At 41.8% G+C, this 20,481-nt stretch overlaps 1 protein-coding gene across 1 annotated transcript in view; it reads left to right on the top strand.

The window, feature by feature from the left end:
- Positions 1 to 20,481, top strand: part of AAGAB (alpha and gamma adaptin binding protein) — a 149,886-nt gene that overhangs the window by 40,095 nt on the left and 89,310 nt on the right. Inside the window, exons 2-3 of the mRNA XM_053718519.1 lie at positions 8,479 to 8,669; positions 19,395 to 19,491. Coding sequence (XP_053574494.1) covers positions 8,479 to 8,669; positions 19,395 to 19,491 — 288 coding nt within the window. The remainder of the gene's footprint in view (positions 1 to 8,478; positions 8,670 to 19,394; positions 19,492 to 20,481) is intronic.

Genomic DNA, 20,481 nt, shown 5'->3' on the forward strand with positions numbered 1-20,481 from the left:
CCCACAAGTAAGGATGAATCCGTGGACTGGATACACCATGTAAGAGAAAATAGAATTTATGCTTACCTGATAAATTACTTTCTCTTACGGTGTATCCAGTCCACGGCCCGCCCTGGCAATTAAGTCGGGTTCAAATTTATTTTTGTAAAACTACAGTCACCACTGCACCCTATGGTTTCTCCTTTTTCTCCTAACCGTCGGTCGAATGACTGGGGGGGCGGAGCCTGAGGGTGAGCTATATGGACAGCTCTGCTGTGTGCTCTCTTTGCCACTTCCTGTAGGGAATGAGAATATCCCACAAGTAAGGATGAATCCGTGGACTGGATACACTGTAAGAGAAAGTAATTTATCAGGTAAGCATAAATTCAGTTTTTTATATGTTTGAAATAATTTTATTACACCATCGGATATTATGGAGATACAGAAAAACCTATTATGTGTTCGCCAGTGTGTTCACTGGTAGTCTTTATGGTGTGATTGAGGTGGTCTGGGTTTATAAAATATAAGTAAGATTCAAAAGAATCACTATTTCTGTTACACAACCAGTTCTTAAGTATGATAGTTCTATTATGAGATATCACATCACACCACCATCCTATCTACATTCCATTTTCCTATAATGCGAATTGTAAAATTGTTCTGACTATGAGTCAGACTCCAAATATCCTTAGTGTTAACTTTTATTTAAAAAGGAATATCATCAGTATCATCCATAATGTACATAGAAAAAATAAAGTTTTAAAATTGTGTTCAAGAGGGGAACACAAAGTTTTATCACACACTTCTCCTGTATAGATGTCGGTATAAAGAAATATACCTAAGCCAAAAAATTAGTTTATATTACTACCACATAAAGGCAGTGGTACATAAATATTTTCTATTATATCGAATTTATAGGGTATCTACTTCTACCACTAAGAACGGCTGGGTATGGAGAAAAGCTATCAGTATTTAAGCAAAATTTGCCCCAGAGCTCGCAAGCATAATACCCCCGTTCTATAATCAAGTGTGGATTATCTCCAGAAAAAAGTATATGCGGTTTCTAATGGAGATTAAGGTTTTTACCCCATAAAAAAAAAAGAGATCAATGCCAATTAAGGCCAACACAATTAAGTTCAAAGACAAAATTAAATACAGGAGAATCAGTGCGAATGCCTGACGTGCGTTTCGCCAACTGCTTTCTCAAAGGCGCGGAGCATCCTCGCTTGTGTCCATATTTATGACCAGGCCAGCCAATCTGGAAAGGGGGTGTCATCCGGACGCCTACTTAAAACCGCTAATCGTATTGCGGTTGTGACGTCACGTACACGCGTGACATATGTGTTTACACTCTGACAGAGGGTAATCAGACATAGAGTGATTGAGAATTTATCCTTATTACACAATGTCAGATCGGGTCCGATTTACATCGGACATATATATTAAAGGCCATCTGTCTAACTATTGTAATTGTAAGTACAGTGTGATTGTGTATCTCGTCAAAAACTATGATTAAGTCAGATAGAGAGACACAATAAGGGGAGCACAATAGCACATTGTATGCTGCATTTTCTGCAATGACATCTCAGATCACAACATGTTCTGCGTTAGGGAACACAAGTACTCAGGGACCCTAATATGTGGCCATTTGAATTACATTGGTGCAATCACAAATCTAACCTGAAAAATATAGGTATCAGATATATGATCGTGTGTGTGCCGGTGTTTCATGACCGTTAGTGAATCAGTCTGTGTGAAAGTTACTTGTGACACTTCAGTTCTAGGGGTGCTTGATTGGTGTTTGATTTTTCAGCCTCAGTTTACATCTTTACACTATATGCACTGAAAACTGTTAGTCAGTGGAGCCCTTATGTTTCCTCATTGCATGTTTATTTTCTTTTTAAGGGACAGTCTACACCAGAATTTTTATTGTTTTGAAAGATAGGTAATCCCTTTTTCTCCAACATAGGTGTGTCCGGTCCACGGCGTCATCCTTACTTGTGGGATATTCTCTTCCCCAACAGGAAATGGCAAAGAGCCCAGCAAAGCTGGTCACATGATCCCTCCTAGGCTCCGCCTACCCCAGTCATTCTCTTTGCCGTTGTACAGGCAACATCTCCACGGAGATGGCTTAGAGTTTTTTAGTGTTTAACTGTAGTTTTTCATTATTCAATCAAGAGTTTGTTATTTTCAAATAGTGCTGGTACGTACTATTTACTCAGAAACAGAAAAGAGATGAAGAATTCTGTTTGTATGAGGAAAATGATTTTAGCAACCGTAACTAAAATCCATGGCTGTTCCACACAGGACTGTTGAGAGCAATTAACTTCAGTTGGGGGAACAGTTTGCAGTCCCTTGCTGCTTGAGGTATGACACATTCTAACAAGACGATGTAATGCTGGAAGCTGTCATTTTCCCTATGGGATCCGGTAAGCCATGTTTATTACGATTGTAAATAAGGGCTTCACAAGGGCTTATTTAAACTGTAGACTTTTTTTGGGCTAAATCGATTGATATTAACACTTATTTAGCCTTGAGGAATCATTTATTCTGGGTATTTTGATTTAATAATATCGGCAGGCACTGTTTTAGACACCTTATTCTTTAGGGGCTTTCCCAAAGCATAGGCTGAGTCTCATTTTCGCGCCGGTGTTGCGCACTTGTTTTTGAGAGGCATGGCATGCAGTCGCATGTGAGAGGAGCTCTGATACTTATAAAAGACTTCTGAAGGCGTCATTTGGTATCGTATTCCCCTTTGGGTTTGGTTGGGTCTCAGCAAAGCAGATACCAGGGACTGTAAAGGGGTTTAAAGCTTAAAACGGCTCCGGTTCCGTTATTTTAAGGGTTAAAGCTTCCAAAATTGGTGTGCAATATTTTCAAGGCTTTAAGACGCTGTGGTGAAAATTTGGTGAATTTTGAACAATTCCTTCATGTTTTTTCGCAATTGCAGTAATAAAGTGTGTTCAGTTTAAAATTTAAAGTGACAGTAACGGTTTTATTTTAAAACGTTTTTTGTACTTTCTGATCAAGTTTATGCCTGTTTAACATGTCTGAACTACCAGATAGACTGTGTTCTGAATGTGGGGAAGCCAGAATTCCTATTCATTTAAATAAATGTGATTTATGTGATAATGACAATGATGCCCAAGATGATTCCTCAAGTGAGGGGAGTAAGCATGGTACTGCATCATTCCCTCCTTCGTCTACACGAGTCTTGCCCACTCAGGAGGCCCCTAGTACATCTAGCGCGCCAATACTCCTTACTATGCAACAATTAACGGCTGTAATGGATAATTCTGTCAAAAACATTTTAGCCAAAATGAACCCTTGTCAGCGTAAGCGTGGCTGCTCTGTTTTAGTTACTGAAGAGCACGACGACGCTGATATTAATATCTCTGAAGGGCCCCTAACCCAATCTGAGGGGGCCAGGGAGGTTTTGTCTGAGGGAGAAATTACTGATTTAGGGAACATTTCTCAGCAGGCTGAATCTGATGTGATTACATTTAAATTTAAATTGGAACATCTCCGCATTTTGCTTAAGGAGGTATTATCCACTCTGGATGATTGTGAAAATTTAGTCATCCCAGAGAAACTATGTAAAATGGACAAGTTCCTAGAGGTGCCGGGGCTCCCAGAAGCTTTTCCTATACCCAAGCGGGTGGCGGACATTGTTAATAAAGAATGGGAAAGGCCCGGTATTCCTTTCGTCCCTCCCCCCATATTTAAAAAATTGTTTCCTATGGTCGACCCCAGAAAGGACTTATGGCAGTCAGTCCCCAAGGTCGAGGGAGCGGTTTCTACTTTAAACAAACGCACCACTATTCCCATAGAGGATAGTTGTGCTTTCAAAGATCCTATGGATAAAAAATTAGAAGGTTTGCTTAAAAAGATGTTTGTTCAGCAGGGTTACCTTCTACAACCCATTTCATGCATTGTCCCTGTCACTACAGCCGCATATTTCTGGTTTGATGATAAGGTGCTCGATAGTGACTCTCCTCCTTATGAGGAGATTATGGACAGAATCAATGCTCTCAAATTGGCTAATTCTTTCACTCTAGACGCCTCTTTGCAATTGGCTAAGTTAGCGGCTAAGAACTCTGGGTTTGCTATTGTGGCGCGCAGAGCGCTTTGGTTGAAATCTTGGTCGGCTGATGCGTCTTCCAAGAACAAGCTACTAAACATTCCTTTCAAGGGGAAAACGCTGTTTGGTCCTGACTTGAAGGAGATTATCTCTGATATCACTGGGGGTAAGGGCCACGCCCTTCCTCAGGATCGGCCTTTCAAGGCAAAAAATAGACCTAATTTTCGTCCCTTTCGTAAAAACGGACCAGCCCAAGGTGCTACGTCCTCTAAGCAAGAGGGTAATACTTCTCAGGCCAAGCCAGCTTGGAGACCAATGCAAGGCTGGAACAAGGGAAAGCAGGCCAAGAAACCTGCCACTGCTACCAAGACAGCATGAAATATTGGCCCCCGATCCGGGACCGGATCTGGTGGGGGGCAGACTCTCTCTCTTCGCTCAGGCTTGGGCAAGAGATGTTCTGGATCCTTGGGCGCTAGAAATAGTCTCCCAGGGTTATCTTCTGGAATTCAAGGGACTTCCCCCAAGGGGGAGGTTCCACAGGTCGCAGTTGTCTTCAGACCACATAAAAAGACAGGCGTTCTTACATTGTGTAGAAGACCTGTTAAAAATGGGAGTGATTCATCCTGTTCCATTAAGAGAACAAGGGATGGGGTTCTACTCCAATCTGTTCATAGTTCCCAAAAAAGAGGGAACGTTCAGACCAATCCTAGATCTCAAGATCTTAAACAAATTTCTCAAGGTCCCATCGTTCAAGATGGAAACCATTCGAACTATCCTTCCTTCCATCCAGGAAGGTCAATTCATGACCACGGTGGATTTAAAGGATGCGTATCTACATATTCCTATCCACAAGGAACATCATCGGTTCCTAAGGTTTGCATTCCTGGACAAACATTACCAGTTCGTGGCGCTTCCTTTCGGATTAGCCACTGCTCCAAGGATTTTCACAAAGGTACTAGGGTCCCTTCTAGCGGTGCTAAGACCAAGGGGCATTGCAGTAGTACCTTACCTGGACGACATTCTGATTCAAGCGTCGTCCCTTCCTCAAGCAAAGGCTCACACGGACATTGTCCTGGCCTTTCTCAGATCTCACGGCTGGAAAGTGAACGTGGAAAAGAGTTCTCTATCCCCGTCAACAAGGGTTCCCTTCTTGGGAACAATTATAGACTCCTTAGAAATGAGGATCTTTCTAACAGAGGCCAGAAAAATAAAGCTTCTGGACTCTTGTCGGATACTTCATTCCGTTCCTCTTCCTTCCATAGCTCAGTGCATGGAAGTGATCGGGTTGATGGTGGCGGCGATGGACATAGTTCCTTTTGCGCGCATTCATCTAAGACCATTACAACTGTGCATGCTCAGTCAGTGGAATGGGGACTATACAGACTTGTCTCCGAAGATACAAGTAAATCAGAGGACCAGAGACTCACTCCGTTGGTGGCTGTCCCTGGACAATCTGTCTCAAGGGATGATGTTCCACAGACCAGAGTGGGTCATTGTCACGACCGACGCCAGTCTGATAGGCTGGGGCGCGGTCTGGGGATCCCTGAAAGCTCAGGGTCTTTGGTCTCGGGAAGAATCTCTTCTACCGATAAATATTCTGGAACTGAGAGCGATATTCAATGCTCTCCAGGCCTGGCCCCAGCTTGCGAGGACCAGGTTCATACGGTTTCAATCAGACAACATGACGACTGTTGCGTACATCAACCATCAGGGGGGAACAAGGAGTTCCCTAGCGATGGAAGAAGTAACCAAAATTATTCTTTGGGCGGAGTCTCACTCCTGCCACCTGTCTGCTATCCACATCCCAGGAGTGGAAAATTGGGAAGCGGATTTTCTGAGTCGGCAGACATTGCATCCGGGGGAGTGGGAACTCCATCCGGAAATCTTTGCCCAAGTCACTCACCTGTGGGGCATTCCAGACATGGATCTGATGGCCTCTCGTCAGAACTTCAAAGTTCCTTGCTACGGGGCCAGATCCAGGGATCCCAAGGCGGCTCTAGTGGATGCACTAGTAGCACCTTGGACCTTCAAACTAGCTTATGTGTTCCCGCCATTTCCTCTCATCCCCAGGCTGATAGCCAGGATCAAGCAGGAGAGGGCGTCGGTGATCTTGATAGCTCCTGCGTGGCCACGCAGGACTTGGTATGCAGATCTGGTGAATATGTCATCGGCTCCACCTTGGAAGCTACCTTTGAGACGAGACCTTCTTGTTCAGGGTCCGTTCGAACATCCGAATCTGGTTTCACTCCAGCTGACTGCTTGGAGATTGAACGCTTGATTTTATCGAAGCGAGGATTCTCAGATTCTGTTATCGATACTCTTGTTCAGGCCAGAAAGCCTGTGACTAGAAAGATTTACCACAAAACTTGGAAAAAATATATCTGTTGGTGTGAATCTAAAGGATTCCCTTGGGACAAGGTTAAGATTCCTAGGATTCTATCCTTCCTTCAAGAAGGATTGGAAAAAGGATTATCTGCAAGTTCCCTGAAGGGACAGATTTCTGCCTTGTCGGTATTACTTCACAAAAAGCTGGCAGCTGTGCCAGATGTTCAAGCCTTTGTTCAGGCTCTGGTTAGAATCAAGCCTGTTTACAAACCTTTGACTCCTCCTTGGAGTCTCAATTTAGTTCTTTCAGTTCTTCAGGGGGTTCCGTTTGAACCCTTACATTCCGTTGATATTAAGTTATTATCTTGGAAAGTTTTGTTTTTAGTTGCGATTTCTTCTGCTAGAAGAGTCTCAGAATTATCTGCTCTGCAGTGTTCTCCTCCTTATCTGGTGTTCCATGCAGATAAGGTGGTTTTACGTACTAAACCTGGTTTTCTTCCAAAAGTTGTTTCTAACAAAAACATTAACCAGGAGATTATCGTACCTTCTCTGTGTCCAAAACCAGTTTCAAAGAAGGAACGTGTGTTGCACAATTTGGATGTTGTTCGCGCTCTAAAATTCTATTTAGATGCTACAAAGGATTTTAGACAAACATCTTCCTTGTTTGTTGTTTATTCAGGTAAAAGGAGAGGTCAAAAAGCAACTTCTACCTCTCTCTCTTTTTGGATTAAAAGCATCATCAGATTGGCTTACGAGACTGCCGGACGGCAGCCTCCCGAAAGAATCACAGCTCATTCCACTAGGGCTGTGGCTTCCACATGGGCCTTCAAGAACGAGGCTTCTGTTGATCAGATATGTAGGGCAGCGACTTGGTCTTCACTGCACACTTTTACCAAATTTTACAAGTTTGATACTTTTGCTTCTTCTGAGGCTATTTTTGGGAGAAAGGTTTTGCAAGCCGTGGTGCCTTCCATTTAGGTGACCTGATTTGCTCCCTCCCTTCATCCGTGTCCTAAAGCTTTGGTATTGGTTCCCACAAGTAAGGATGACGCCGTGGACCGGACACACCTATGTTGGAGAAAACAGAATTTATGTTTACCTGATAAATTACTTTCTCCAACGGTGTGTCCGGTCCACGGCCCGCCCTGGTTTTTTTAATCAGGTCTGATATTTTATTTTCTTTAACTACAGTCACCACGGTACCATATGGTTTCTCCTATGCAAATATTCCTCCTTAACGTCGGTCGAATGACTGGGGTAGGCGGAGCCTAGGAGGGATCATGTGACCAGCTTTGCTGGGCTCTTTGCCATTTCCTGTTGGGGAAGAGAATATCCCACAAGTAAGGATGACGCCGTGGACCGGACACACCGTTGGAGAAAGAAATTTATCAGGTAAACATAAATTCTGTTATTACCCATTCCTTAGTTTTGCATGACTAACACAGTTATATTAATATACGTTTTACCTCTGTGATTACCTTGTATCTAAGCCTCTGCAGACTGCCCCCTTATTTCAGTTCTTTCAACAGACTTGCATTTTAGCCAATCAGTGCTGGCTCCTAGGAACTCCACGTGCGTGAGCACAGTGTTATGTATAGGACACACATGAACTAACACTCTCTAGTGGTGAAAGACTGTCAAATTCCCTGAGAGAAGAGGCGGCCTTCAAGGGTTTAGTAATTAGCATATGAACCTCCTACGTTTAGCTTTCAACTAAGAATACCAAGAGAACAAAGCACAATTGGTGATAAAAGTAAATTGGAAAATTGTTTAAAATCACATGCCCTATCTGAATCATGAAAGTTTATTTTGGACTAGACTGTCCTTTTAACACTGGGACGATCACTTGGTAGAAACAGTAAAAACAGAATGGAGCAGCGGAATAAGCCTGCAGGTGTAAGCTGACATGGCTACAATTCTGGCTGTCATAAGTATTTGCTGTTATATGAAATGCATATTCTGTAAATAGATTCAGTCGTTAGTTGATTTTATGACTTCCCTGTTCTAAGTTAATATAATTATTGTTTTGGACATGTTGCACAATTGTATTTTTTATGTATGTTTGACTTTTGACCTGTGTTTGGTTTGTGCAGAAATCATCGGCAAAGAACAAATCCCTGCACCTCAGTCTGTAACGGAGGGAGTGCGGCAGTATGCATGGAGAATAGACAACAAATACTACACAGCTGATGTGAATATCTGCGTTGTACCCGGCACGTCTCACGTCACTACACAGATTGCTAAAACGGCTCAGGCCTTTCTTGTATATTTCGATAGCACACAGGTAAGTACTTAAGTGTGTGCATGCAAAACTCAGCAGTCACATTTTCAAAAATGTATTAAGTGTACACCAATGTTTCGGCCTCCACTAGTGCCTTTGTTTATATGAGTACCTAGAGGTCCAAAACATTTACATGTATTTTAACCCCTTCCAGCCATTAGGACGTTCCATGCTGTTAGTAGAAAGAGGGCACCCAATAGTGAAATACTGACTCACACTCCGGTATCCACGATGGTAGAAAGATGACACCACGTCTTTCTACCATCGTGGATTCCGGAGTGTGAGTCTGCTGTGCGGCTCTGATGGTTCAGCCTGCTTTTCTTGCACTATAGAGTGCCAGATCGTTTGTGAGTACATCGTATCACTCTTTTGGTTTTCTAAGACCACCAAACGTATTTCACTATTGGGCGCCCTCTTTCTCTATCTACTTATATATCACCTCTGCCATCTTGCTGTGGGAGACGTTTTTTTCCGTGAAGAGGAGCAGACCTTTTTCTTTGTTCCTTATATGGGCTTTGTTTTCATTTTTATATATTTTTATTTCAGGATCACCACTGTTGTATTTGCATTATTGTTTACAGTATTGCACACACTTTTACAATTCGAGCTTTAAGGATATTATATATATATATTTCTTTTTAAGTGTACATAGTATTTATCCTATTACCACATATATTTAATGACACTTTATTTGTGATCACATACTTGGCGCACCAAGCCTTTTTGGGTGTTTTTCCCTTATAATTATAATCCTTTCCTGCAGTTTCTGATCAGAGCGTTCTGTATAATCAACCTATCTGTTAATTTTTCTTTCTTTTTTTGGGGGGGGGGGGGTGGCAAGTGCAGAGTATGTTTAAAAAAAAAGAAGAGAAAGGAGACGTTCTAGCTACTATTGCTCTTCCTGCCTATCTCTACCTGGCCTATGTATTACAGACTGTTTCAGAGTCTTCCATACAGAGATAAAATATTGATTCAAATGACTCAGTCTTCTAGATTTATTTCATTATTCTGTATTCCTGACCTCAGCTTGTCCTGATCACTCTGTCAGCTGCCTGCAACAACTTATTGGCTTGCTATACCGACTACTCTGACTTCATGGATCACCTGACCTTGGCCTGTCCCTTTTTTACTTTAAAGGGACAATAAACCCAAAAATGTTCTTTCATGATTCAGATAGAAAATTCAATTTCTTCTGTTAAGTGTGATCAGTCCACGGGTCATCATTACTTCTGGGATATTAACTGCTCCCCTACAGGAAGTGCAAGAGGATTCACCCAGCAGAGCTGCATATAGCTCCTCCCCTCTACGTCACTCCTAGTCATTCTCTTGCACCCAGCAACTAGATAGGTCGTGTGAGAGGACTATGGTGATTATACTTAGTTTTATATCTTCAATCAAAAGTTTGTTATTTTAAAATAGCACCGGAGTGTGTTATTACCTCTCTGGCAGAGTTTGAGGAAGAATCTACCAGAGTTTTGCTATGATTTTAGCCGGAGTAGTTAAGATCATATTGCTGTTCTCGGCCATCTGAGGAGTGAGGTAAACTTCAGATCAGGGGACAGCGGGCAGATGAATCTGCATAGAGGTATGTAGCAGTTTTTATTTTCTGACAATGGAATTGATGAGAAAATCCTGCCATACCGATATGTCATGTATGTATACTTTACACTTCAGTATTCTGGGAGAATGGTACTTCACTAGAATTACACTGTAAGAAAGACATAAAGCTGTTTAATAACTAGAGATTATGTTTAACGTTTTTGCTGGAATGTAAAATCGTTTTCATTTGCTGAGGTACTGAGTGAATAAATGTTTGGGCACCATTTTTCCACTTGGCAGTTGCTTAAATCTGTTTTTTCTGTCAGTTTCTGTTCTCCCTCACTGCTGTGTGTGTGGGGGAGGGGCGCTTTTACTATGCATCAAATATTTCAGTCAGCAACTCATTGTATTCCCTGCATGATCTGGTTCATCTCTACAGAGCTCAGGGGTCTTCAAAACTTATTTTGAGGGAGGTAATTTCTCTCAGCAGAGCTGTGAGAATTATAGTTTGACTGAAATAAAAACTTTTATTCTGTAATTTGTTTCCTGCTTTCAGAAATTGTTATCTTTGCTAATGGGATTAAACCTTTGCTAAAGTTGTGTTGTTTACAAGGATTGAGGCTATAACTGTTTCAATTTATTAATTTTTAACTGTCATAGATCTTCTGTGCTTCTTAAAGGCACAGTACGTTTTAATATTATTCTATTTGAATTGTATTTCCAAGTTGCAAGTTTATTTGCTAGTGTGTTAAACATGTCTGATTCAGAAGATGATACCTGTGTCATTTGTTGCAATGCCAAAGTGGAGCCCAATAGAAATTTATGTACTAACTGTATTGATGCTACTTTAAATAAAAATCAATCTGTACAAATTGAACAAATTTCACCAAACAACGAGGGGAGAGTTATGCCGACTAACTCGCCTCACGTGTCAGTACCTACATCTCCCGCTCAGAGGGAGGTGCGTGATATTGTAGCGCCGAGTACAGCTGGGCGGCCATTACAAATCACATTACAGGATATGGCTACTGTTATGACTGAAGTTTTGGCTAAATTACCAGAACTAAAAGGTAAGCGTGATCACTCTGGGGTGAGAACAGAGTGCGCTGATAATATTAGGGCCATGTCAGACACTGCGTCACAGGTGGCAGAACATGAGGACGGAGAACTTCATTCTGTGGGTGACGGTTCTGATCCAAACAGACTGGATTCAGATATTTCAAATTTTAAATTTAAGCTGGAAAACCTCCGTGTATTACTAGGGGAGGTGTTAGCGGCTCTGAATGATTGTAACACAGTTGCAATACCAGAGAAAATGTGTAGGTTGGATAAATATTTTGCGGTACCGACGAGTACTGAGGTTTTTCCTATACCTAAGAGACTTACTGAAATTGTTACTAAGGAGTGGGATAGACCCGGTGTGCCGTTCTCACCCCCTCCGATATTTAGAAAAATGTTTCCAATAGACGCCACCACAAGGGACTTATGGCAAACGGTCCCTAAGGTGGAGGGAGCAGTTTCTACTTTAGCTAAGCGTACCACTATCCCGGTGGAGGATAGCTGTGCTTTTTCAGATCCAATGGATAAAAAGTTAGAGGGTTACCTTAAGAAAATGTTTGTTCAACAAGGTTTTATATTGCAACCCCTTGCATGCATTGCGCCGATCACGGCTGCAGCGGCATTCTGGATTGAGTCTCTGGAAGAGAACATTGGTTCAGCTACTCTGGACGACATTACGGACAGGCTTAGAGTCCTTAAACTAGCTAATTCATTCATTTCGGAGGCCGTAGTACATCTTACTAAACTTACGGCGAAGAATTCAGGATTCGCCATTCAGGCACGCAGGGCGCTGTGGCTAAAATCCTGGTCAGCTGATGTTACTTCTAAGTCTAAATTGCTTAATATACCTTTCAAAGGGCAGACCTTATTCAGGCCCGGGTTGAAAGAGATTATCGCTGACATTACAGGAGGTAAAGGCCATGCCCTGCCTCAGGACAAAGCCAAAGCCAAGACTAGACAGTCTAGTTTTCGTTCCTTTCGTAATTTCAAAGCAGGAGCAGCATCAACTTCCTCTGCACCAAAACAGGAAGGAGCTGTTGCTCGCTACAGTCAAGGCTGGAAACCTAACCAGTCCTGGAACAAGGGCAAGCAGACTAGGAAACCTGCTGCTGCCCCCAAAACAGCATGAATTGAGGGCCCCCGATCCGGGATCGGATCTAGTGGGGGGCAGACTTTCTCTCTTCGCCCAGGCTTGGGCAAGAGATGTTCAGGATCCCTGGGCGCTAGAGATAATATCTCAGGGATACCTTCTGGACTTCAAATACTCTCCTCCAAGAGAGAGATTTCATCTGTCAAGATTGTCAACAATCCAGACAAAGAAAGAGGCTTTTCTACGCTGCGTACAAGAGCTCTTGTTAATGGGAGTAATCCATCCAGTTCCACGATCGGAACAGGGACAGGGGTTTTACTCAAATCTGTTTGTGGTTCCCAAAAAAGAGGGAACTTTCAGACCAATCCTGGACTTAAAGATCCTAAACAAATTCCTAAGAGTTCCATCGTTCAAGATGGAGACTATTCGGACAATTTTACCTATGATCCAAGAGGGTCAGTACATGACCACTGTAGATTTAAAAGATGCTTACCTGCACATACCGATTCACAAAGATCATTACCGGTACCTAAGGTTTGCCTTCCTAGACAGGCATTACCAGTTTGTGGCTCTTCCATTCGGATTGGCTACAGCGCCAAGAATCTTCACAAAGGTTCTGGGTGCTCTTCTGGCGGTACTAAGACCGCGGGGAATCTCGGTAGCTCCATACCTAGACGACATTCTGATACAAGCTTCAAGCTTTCAAACTGCCAAATCTCATACAGAGTTAGTGCTGGCATTTCTAAGGTCACATGGATGGAAGGTGAACGAAAAGAAAAGTTCACTCGTTCCACTCACAAGAGTTCCCTTCCTGGGGACTCTTATAGATTCTGTAGAAATGAAGATTTACCTGACAGAGGACAGGCTATCAAGACTTCAAAGTGCTTGCCGCACTCTTCATTCCATTCAACACCCGTCAGTGGCTCAATGTATGGAGGTAATCGGCTTAATGGTAGCGGCAATGGACATAGTACCCTTTGCACGCTTACACCTCAGACCACTGCAACTGTGCATGCTAGGTCAGTGGAATGGGGATTACTCAGACTTATCCCCTTCTCTGAATCTGGATCAAGAGACCAGAAATTCTCTTCTATGGTGGCTTTCTCGGCCACACCTGTCCAGGGGGATGCCATTCAGCAGACCAGATTGGACAATTGTAACAACAGACGCCAGCCTTCTAGGTTGGTGTGCCGTCTGGAATTCCCTGAAGGCTCAGGGACTATGGAGTCAGGAGGAGAGTCTCCTGCCAATAAACATTCTGGAATTGAGAGCAGTTCTCAATGCCCTCCTGGCTTGGCCCCAGTTGACAACTCGGGGGTTCATCAGGTTTCAGTCGGACAACATCACGACTGTAGCTTACATCAACCATCAGGGAGGGACAAGAAGCTCCCTAGCTATGATGGAAGTATCAAAGATAATTCGCTGGGCAGAGTCTCACTCTTGCCACCTGTCAGCAATCCACATCCCGGGAGTGGAGAACTGGGAGGCGGATTTCTTAAGTCGTCAGACTTTTCATCCGGGGGAGTGGGAACTTCATCCGGAGGTCTTTGCCCAAATACTTCGACGTTGGGGCAAACCAGAGATAGATCTCATGGCGTCTCGACAGAACGCAAAGCTTCCTCGTTACGGGTCCAGATCCAGGGATCCAGGAGCAGTCCTGATAGATGCTCTGACAGCACCTTGGGACTTCAGGATGGCTTACGTGTTTCCACCCTTCCCGTTGCTTCCTCGATTGATAGCCAGAATCAAACAAGAGAGAGCATCAGTGATTCTAATAGCACCTGCGTGGCCACGCAGGACTTGGTATGCAGACCTGGTGGACATGTCATCCTGTCCGCCTTGGTCTCTACCTCTGAAACAGGACCTTCTGATACAGGGTCCCTTCAAACATCAAAATCTAACTTCTCTGAAGCTGACTGCTTGGAAATTGAACGCTTAATTTTATCAAGACGTGGGTTTTCTGAGTCAGTTATTAGTACCTTAATACAGACTAGGAAACCTGTTACCAGAAAGATTTACCATAAGATATGGCGTAAATACCTACATTGGTGTGAATCCAAAGGTTACTCTTGGAGTAAGGTTAGGATTCCTAGGATATTGTCTTTTCTACAAGAAGGTTTAGAAAAGGGTTTATCTGCTAGTTCATTAAAGGGACAGATCTCAGCTCTGTCCATTCTGTTACACAAACGTCTGTCAGAAGTTCCTGACGTCCAGGCTTTTTGTCAGGCTTTGGCCAGGATTAAGCCTGTGTTTAAAACTGTTGCTCCACCATGGAGTTTAAACCTTGTTCTTAATGTTTTACAGGGCGTTCCGTTTGAACCCCTTCATTCCATTGATATAAAGTTGTTATCTTGGAAAGTTCTATTTTTAATGGCTATTTCCTCGGCTCGAAGAGTCTCTGAATTATCAGCCTTACATTGTGATTCTCCTTATTTGATTTTTCATTCGGATAAGGTAGTCCTGCGTACTAAACCTGGGTTCTTACCTAAGGTAGTTACTAACAGGAATATCAATCAAGAGATTGTTGTTCCTTCTTTATGCCCAAATCCTTCTTCAAAGAAGGAACGTCTACTGCACAACCTGGATGTAGTCCGGGCTCTAAAATTTTACTTGCAGGCAACTAAGGAATTCCGACAAACGTCTTCTCTGTTTGTCATTTACTCTGGGCAGAGGAGAGGTCAAAAAGCTTCCGCTACCTCTCTTTCTTTTTGGCTTCGTAGCATAATTCGTTTAGCTTATGAGACTGCTGGACAGCAGCCCCCTGAAAGAATTACAGCTCATTCTAGTAGAGCTGTGGCTTCCACTTGGGCCTTCAAGAATGAGGCCTCTGTTGAACAGATTTGCAAGGCTGCAACTTGGTCTTCGCTTCATACTTTTTCCAAATTTTACAAATTTGACACCTTTGCTTCATCGGAGGCTATTTTTGGGAGAAAGGTTCTTCAGGCAGTGGTTCCTTCTGTATAAAGAGTCTGCCTATCCCTCCCGTCATCCGTGTACTTTTGCTTTGGTATTGGTATCCCAGAAGTAATGATGACCCGTGGACTGATCACACTTAACAGAAGAAAACATAATTTATGCTTACCTGATAAATTCCTTTCTTCTGTAGTGTGATCAGTCCACGGCCCGCCCTGTTTTTAAGGCAGGTAAATATTTTTTAATTTATACTCCAGTCACCACTTCACCCTTGGCTTTTCCTTTCTCGTTGGTCCTTGGTCGAATGACTGGGAGTGACGTAGAGGGGAGGAGCTATATGCAGCTCTGCTGGGTGAATCCTCTTGCACTTCCTGTAGGGGAGCAGTTAATATCCCAGAAGTAATGATGACCCGTGGACTGATCACACTACAGAAGAAAGGAATTTATCAGGTAAGCATAAATTATGTTTTTTAAAAAAGTTTCCAATTTACTTTTAATATCAAATTTATTTCATTCTTATGTTATTCTTTGTTGAAAAGATACCTAGGTAGCGTGCACGTGCCTGAAGCACTACATGACAGGAAATAGTGCTGCCATCTAGTGCTCCTGCTAATGTATAACATTGTTGTAAAACTGCTGCTATATAGTGCTGCAGACATGTGCACACTCTTGAGCTTACATTTCTGCTTTTCAACAAATGATAACTAGAAAACGATGACAATTTGATAAAAGAAGTATATTAGAAAGTTGTTTAAAATGTTATGTTCTATCTAAATCATGAATGGAAAAAATAGGGTTTATTGTCCCTTTAAGCCCAGCCACTCTAAGGTTATGATAAATAAATTAACTACACACTTCGAATACCCTGTTTTAAGATCCCGTGGGTTATCTACTTTTGCAGATGGTATGTCCTCATGGGCTAATTTTCATTCCTGGTTGCGATACTGTCTCAAAGGCATCATAATCCCAGAAAATCAATGTGTTAAATTTCCATATATGACTGAAATGGGCAGGCACCATATTTGGCCTTATAACTTCCTAAAACCCCATAAAAACTGTACATGGGGGGTATTTTTGTACTTGGGAAACACCACTGAACACACATATGGGTGGTGCTTTATAGCAGTAAAACATATAAGGATGATGATATAAACAGTGAAAGTGCAGTGCTTGTGTGAAAAATGCAAAAAGTAAAAAGAAAATGTATGAACACTCAATTTGGCCCAGCTTTGTGGCTACAAAAAAAGACTGAACATACCCCTTTTGCAATAGCCTGGGTTGTATACTTTTGCAAATGGTATGTCATCGTGGGGGTCATTTTCTTTCCTGGGCTACATAGGCCCAGACAATCAATTTGTCAAATCTCCATGTAAATGGGCAGGCCCTATATCTGGGCAAGTAACAACCTGAAATCCCAGAAAACCTGTACATGGACATTGCAGAATACAAATATGGGTTTTATTTATCAGGATTATGATATTCACAATAAAAAAAATAAATGTGTGCCCGTGCTTGGAAAAAATACAATTTCTTAATTTCTCACACTTTACTTAGATTTTATTCAGATTACATTATAGTTCATATATAAATATTTTATTTGAAAAGAAAGCCTTATTTGTTCTCTAAAAAAACGTTGTACAGTATCTCACAAAGGGAGTACACCTCACATTTTTGTAAATATTTTATTATCTTTTCATGTGACAACACTAAAGAAATGACACTTTGCTACAATGTTGTGAGTGTACAGCCTGTATAACAGTGTAAATGTGCTGTCCCCTCAAAATAATTCGACACACAGCCATTAATGTCTAATCCGCTGGCAACAAAAGTGAGTAAACCCCTAAATGGAAATGTCCAAATTATGCCCAATTAGCCATTTTCCCTCCCCGGTGTCATGTGACTCGTTAGTGTTACAAGGTCTCAGGTGTGAATGGGGAGCAGGTGTGTTAAATTTGGTGTTATCACTCTCTCTCATACTGGTCACTGGAAGTTCAACGTGGCAAAGAACTCTGAGGATCTGAAAAGAATTGTTGCTCTACATAAAGAAGGCCTAGTCAGCCTGTCAGTGCTCAGACCATACGCCGCACACTGCATCAAATTGGTTTGCATGGCAGTCGTCCCAGAAGGCAGCCTCTTCTAAAGATGATGCGCAAGAAAACCCGCAAAACAGTTTGCTGAAGACAAGCAGACTAAAGAGATGGATTACTGGAACCATGTCCTGTGGTCCAATGAGACCAAGATAAACTTATTTGATTCAGATGGTTTCAAGCGTGTGTGGCGGCAACCAGGTGAGGAGTACAAAGACAAGTGTGTCTTGCCTACAGTCAAGCATGGTGGTGGGAGTGTCATGGTGTAAGCCTGTATGAGTGCTGCCGGCACTGGGGAGCTACAGTTCATTTAGGGAACCATGAATGCCAACATGTACTGTGACATACTGAAGCAGAGCATGATCCCCCTGCCTTCGGAGACTGGGCCGCAGGGCACTATTCCAACATAACGACCCCAAACACACCTCCAAGACAACCACTGCCTTGCTAAAGAAGCTGAGGGTAAATGTGATGGACTGGCCAAGCATGTCTCTAGACCTAAACCCTATTGAGCATCTGTGGGGAATCCTCAAACGGAAGGTGAGGGAGCACACAGTCTCTTAACATCCACCAGCTCTGTGATGTCGTCATGGAGGAGTGAAAGAGGACTCCAGTGGCAACCTGTGAAGCTCTGGTGAACTCCATGCCCAAGAAGGTTAAGGCAGGGCTGGAAAATAATGGTGGCCACACAATATTGACACTTTGGCCCAATTTCCACTTAGGGGTGTACTCACGTTTGTTGCCAACGGTTTATACATTAATGGCTGTGTGTTGTTGTTTTGTGGGGACAACACATTTACACTGTTATACAGGCTGTACACTCACTACTTTACATTGTAGATAAGTGTAATTTCTTCAGAGTTGTCTGAAAAGATGATATAAAATATTTACAAAAATGTGAGGGGTGTACTCACTTTTGTGAGATACTGTATAATAAGTATAGGTGTACTTAATGTGCATAAGGTAAATTTTGAATGAACAAACATATAGCTAAAATTATAGGTTTTGTTTACGTTCAGAACTTGGACAACTGCCTCCATCCTTAAGAAGTTTCTACACTTTTGAAAATGAAATAGTGCTTAGTTTAACTTTCTGCATAAATGTTTACTTAAGGTTGGCATACTGCATCTCTACTGATTTATTTTTTTCTAACATGAAAGAATTGAGTGCTCTATATTCTAAATACATTGCATTGAAAAAATGGCTTGCTATCATTTGTTAGAGCTTGTAATTTTTGCTCTACTCTTCTCCCCCTGCAAATCTATCTGTGTTTTAATCACTGCACACATAAAGTTCTGCTCAGGAACCGTTAAAAACCGCGGGTCCTAAGCAGGAAACAGCCAGTGAGCCAGTCATCATCAGTAGTCACATAACCGGTCACTGGCTGTGTTCTGTTTGGGAGTTGCAGTGCTTACAGTTCTGAGTAGGACCTTACCTATGTGTTTCAAAAGACAATAAAAAGCTTGACATTTTTATACAAAATGTTTGTTTAATTATCTGTAATTAAACCACTTTAATGTATATTTATTTTGCCCCTTTTCATGTGATTTAGTTTTGGTCATTGAGCGATTTATAAATCTTAGGCCTTGAAATGTTAATGTTTTGTCTTCTCAAGGCTAACTCTGCTGCATATTGTCATTAATTGGCTGATTGTTTTTTTTGTTTTGTTTTGCTAATTGAAGTATATTGCAAAAATGCTTCTGTTTTAAAATTGAAATACACCCACTCACTTTTCTATCGGACTTTCCTGTCCCTTTTTAATTATTTACTATTAGAGTAACAAGCTCTGATCTCACAAGTTTTTGTGTCCTTTTAAGTTGCCTTCATTTGGCAGAAAGATATTACCGTATATGTGTTAGCAACACCAATGCTGATTATACTATTAAATGAGCTTTAAAATCAAAACATTTTTGTCCAGAAATAGCATCTTGTAGAATCAGGGTTATTTGCTGCTCTCACTGTTGTACAGTAATTACTTTACTCTGGGACTGGCAGATTCTTTAGTCCAGCTTTTCAAATAATTTTCTTCTGTTTTGGCAGAAATCGGGTCTGGAAAAGGTGTCTGCCTGGCTCCCGCTTCTAGAAGATTGGCTGCTGGATGTTATGATCTTGGTGTGCGATAGGGTCTCTGAATCTGGTAGGAAACTTTTGCTTGCAGTGGCCTCCGTCTGCCTTAGTGTGTTGTGTTTTACAAAGTGATTTTCTCACAGTGAATAACCTTGTATTATTCATAAGATGACATTTTATAAATTATATTTGTTTTTAGTGCATTGCATTCAACCAAGTGGGTAGCAATTTATATTTATGCACGCAAATGAGCAGGATTTAATCCTGTTAAATTATGAACTGAAATTCATAAGAAATACATAACTGATACTGCTCTATTAAATGGGCATAAACATGCAAAAAAGGAAATGTACCATTGCTTGCCTAGAACTGTGTTTTAACCCCTGCAGAGTAAATTGAAACATCTCTTTAAAATTGCATGTCCTATTTGAACCATAAATGCTTTATTTTGTTACTTGTATGTTCATTTAATGGGACAGTGCACTGTAAAATTGTTTTCCCCTTAATGTGTTCCCAATGACTTGTTATACCAGCTGCAGCATATAAATTGTATGAGAAATTGCTCATTTCTCTAGTAAGGTGTATCCAGTCCACGGATCATCCATTACTTATGGGATATTCTCATTCCCAACAGGAAGTTGCAAGAGGACCCACAGCAAAGCTGCCATATAGCTCCTCCCCTTCCTACCATACCCAGTCATTCTCTTGCAACTCTCAACGCGCATGGAGGTAGTAAGAGGAAAGTGGTGAAAAATAGTTTATTTTCTTCAATCAAAAGTTTGTTATTTTAAATAGTACCGGAGTTGTGCTATTGTTTCTCAGGCAGAGATAGAAGAAGAATCTGCCTGAGTTTTCTATGATCTTAGCAGGTTGTAACTAAGATCCATTGCTGTTCTCACACATGTCTGAGGAGTGAGGTAACTTGAGAGGGAGAATGGCGTGCAGTTTATTCTGCTATCAGGTATGTGCAGTTATGATTTTTTCTACGATTGGAAATGCTAGAAAATGCTGCTGATTCCTGATAAATGTAAGTTAAGCCTGAATACAGTGATTTAATAAC

The sequence above is a fragment of the Bombina bombina genome, chromosome 6 (genome assembly GCF_027579735.1).
Source record: "Bombina bombina isolate aBomBom1 chromosome 6, aBomBom1.pri, whole genome shotgun sequence".
Lineage (NCBI taxonomy): Eukaryota > Metazoa > Chordata > Amphibia > Anura > Bombinatoridae > Bombina > Bombina bombina.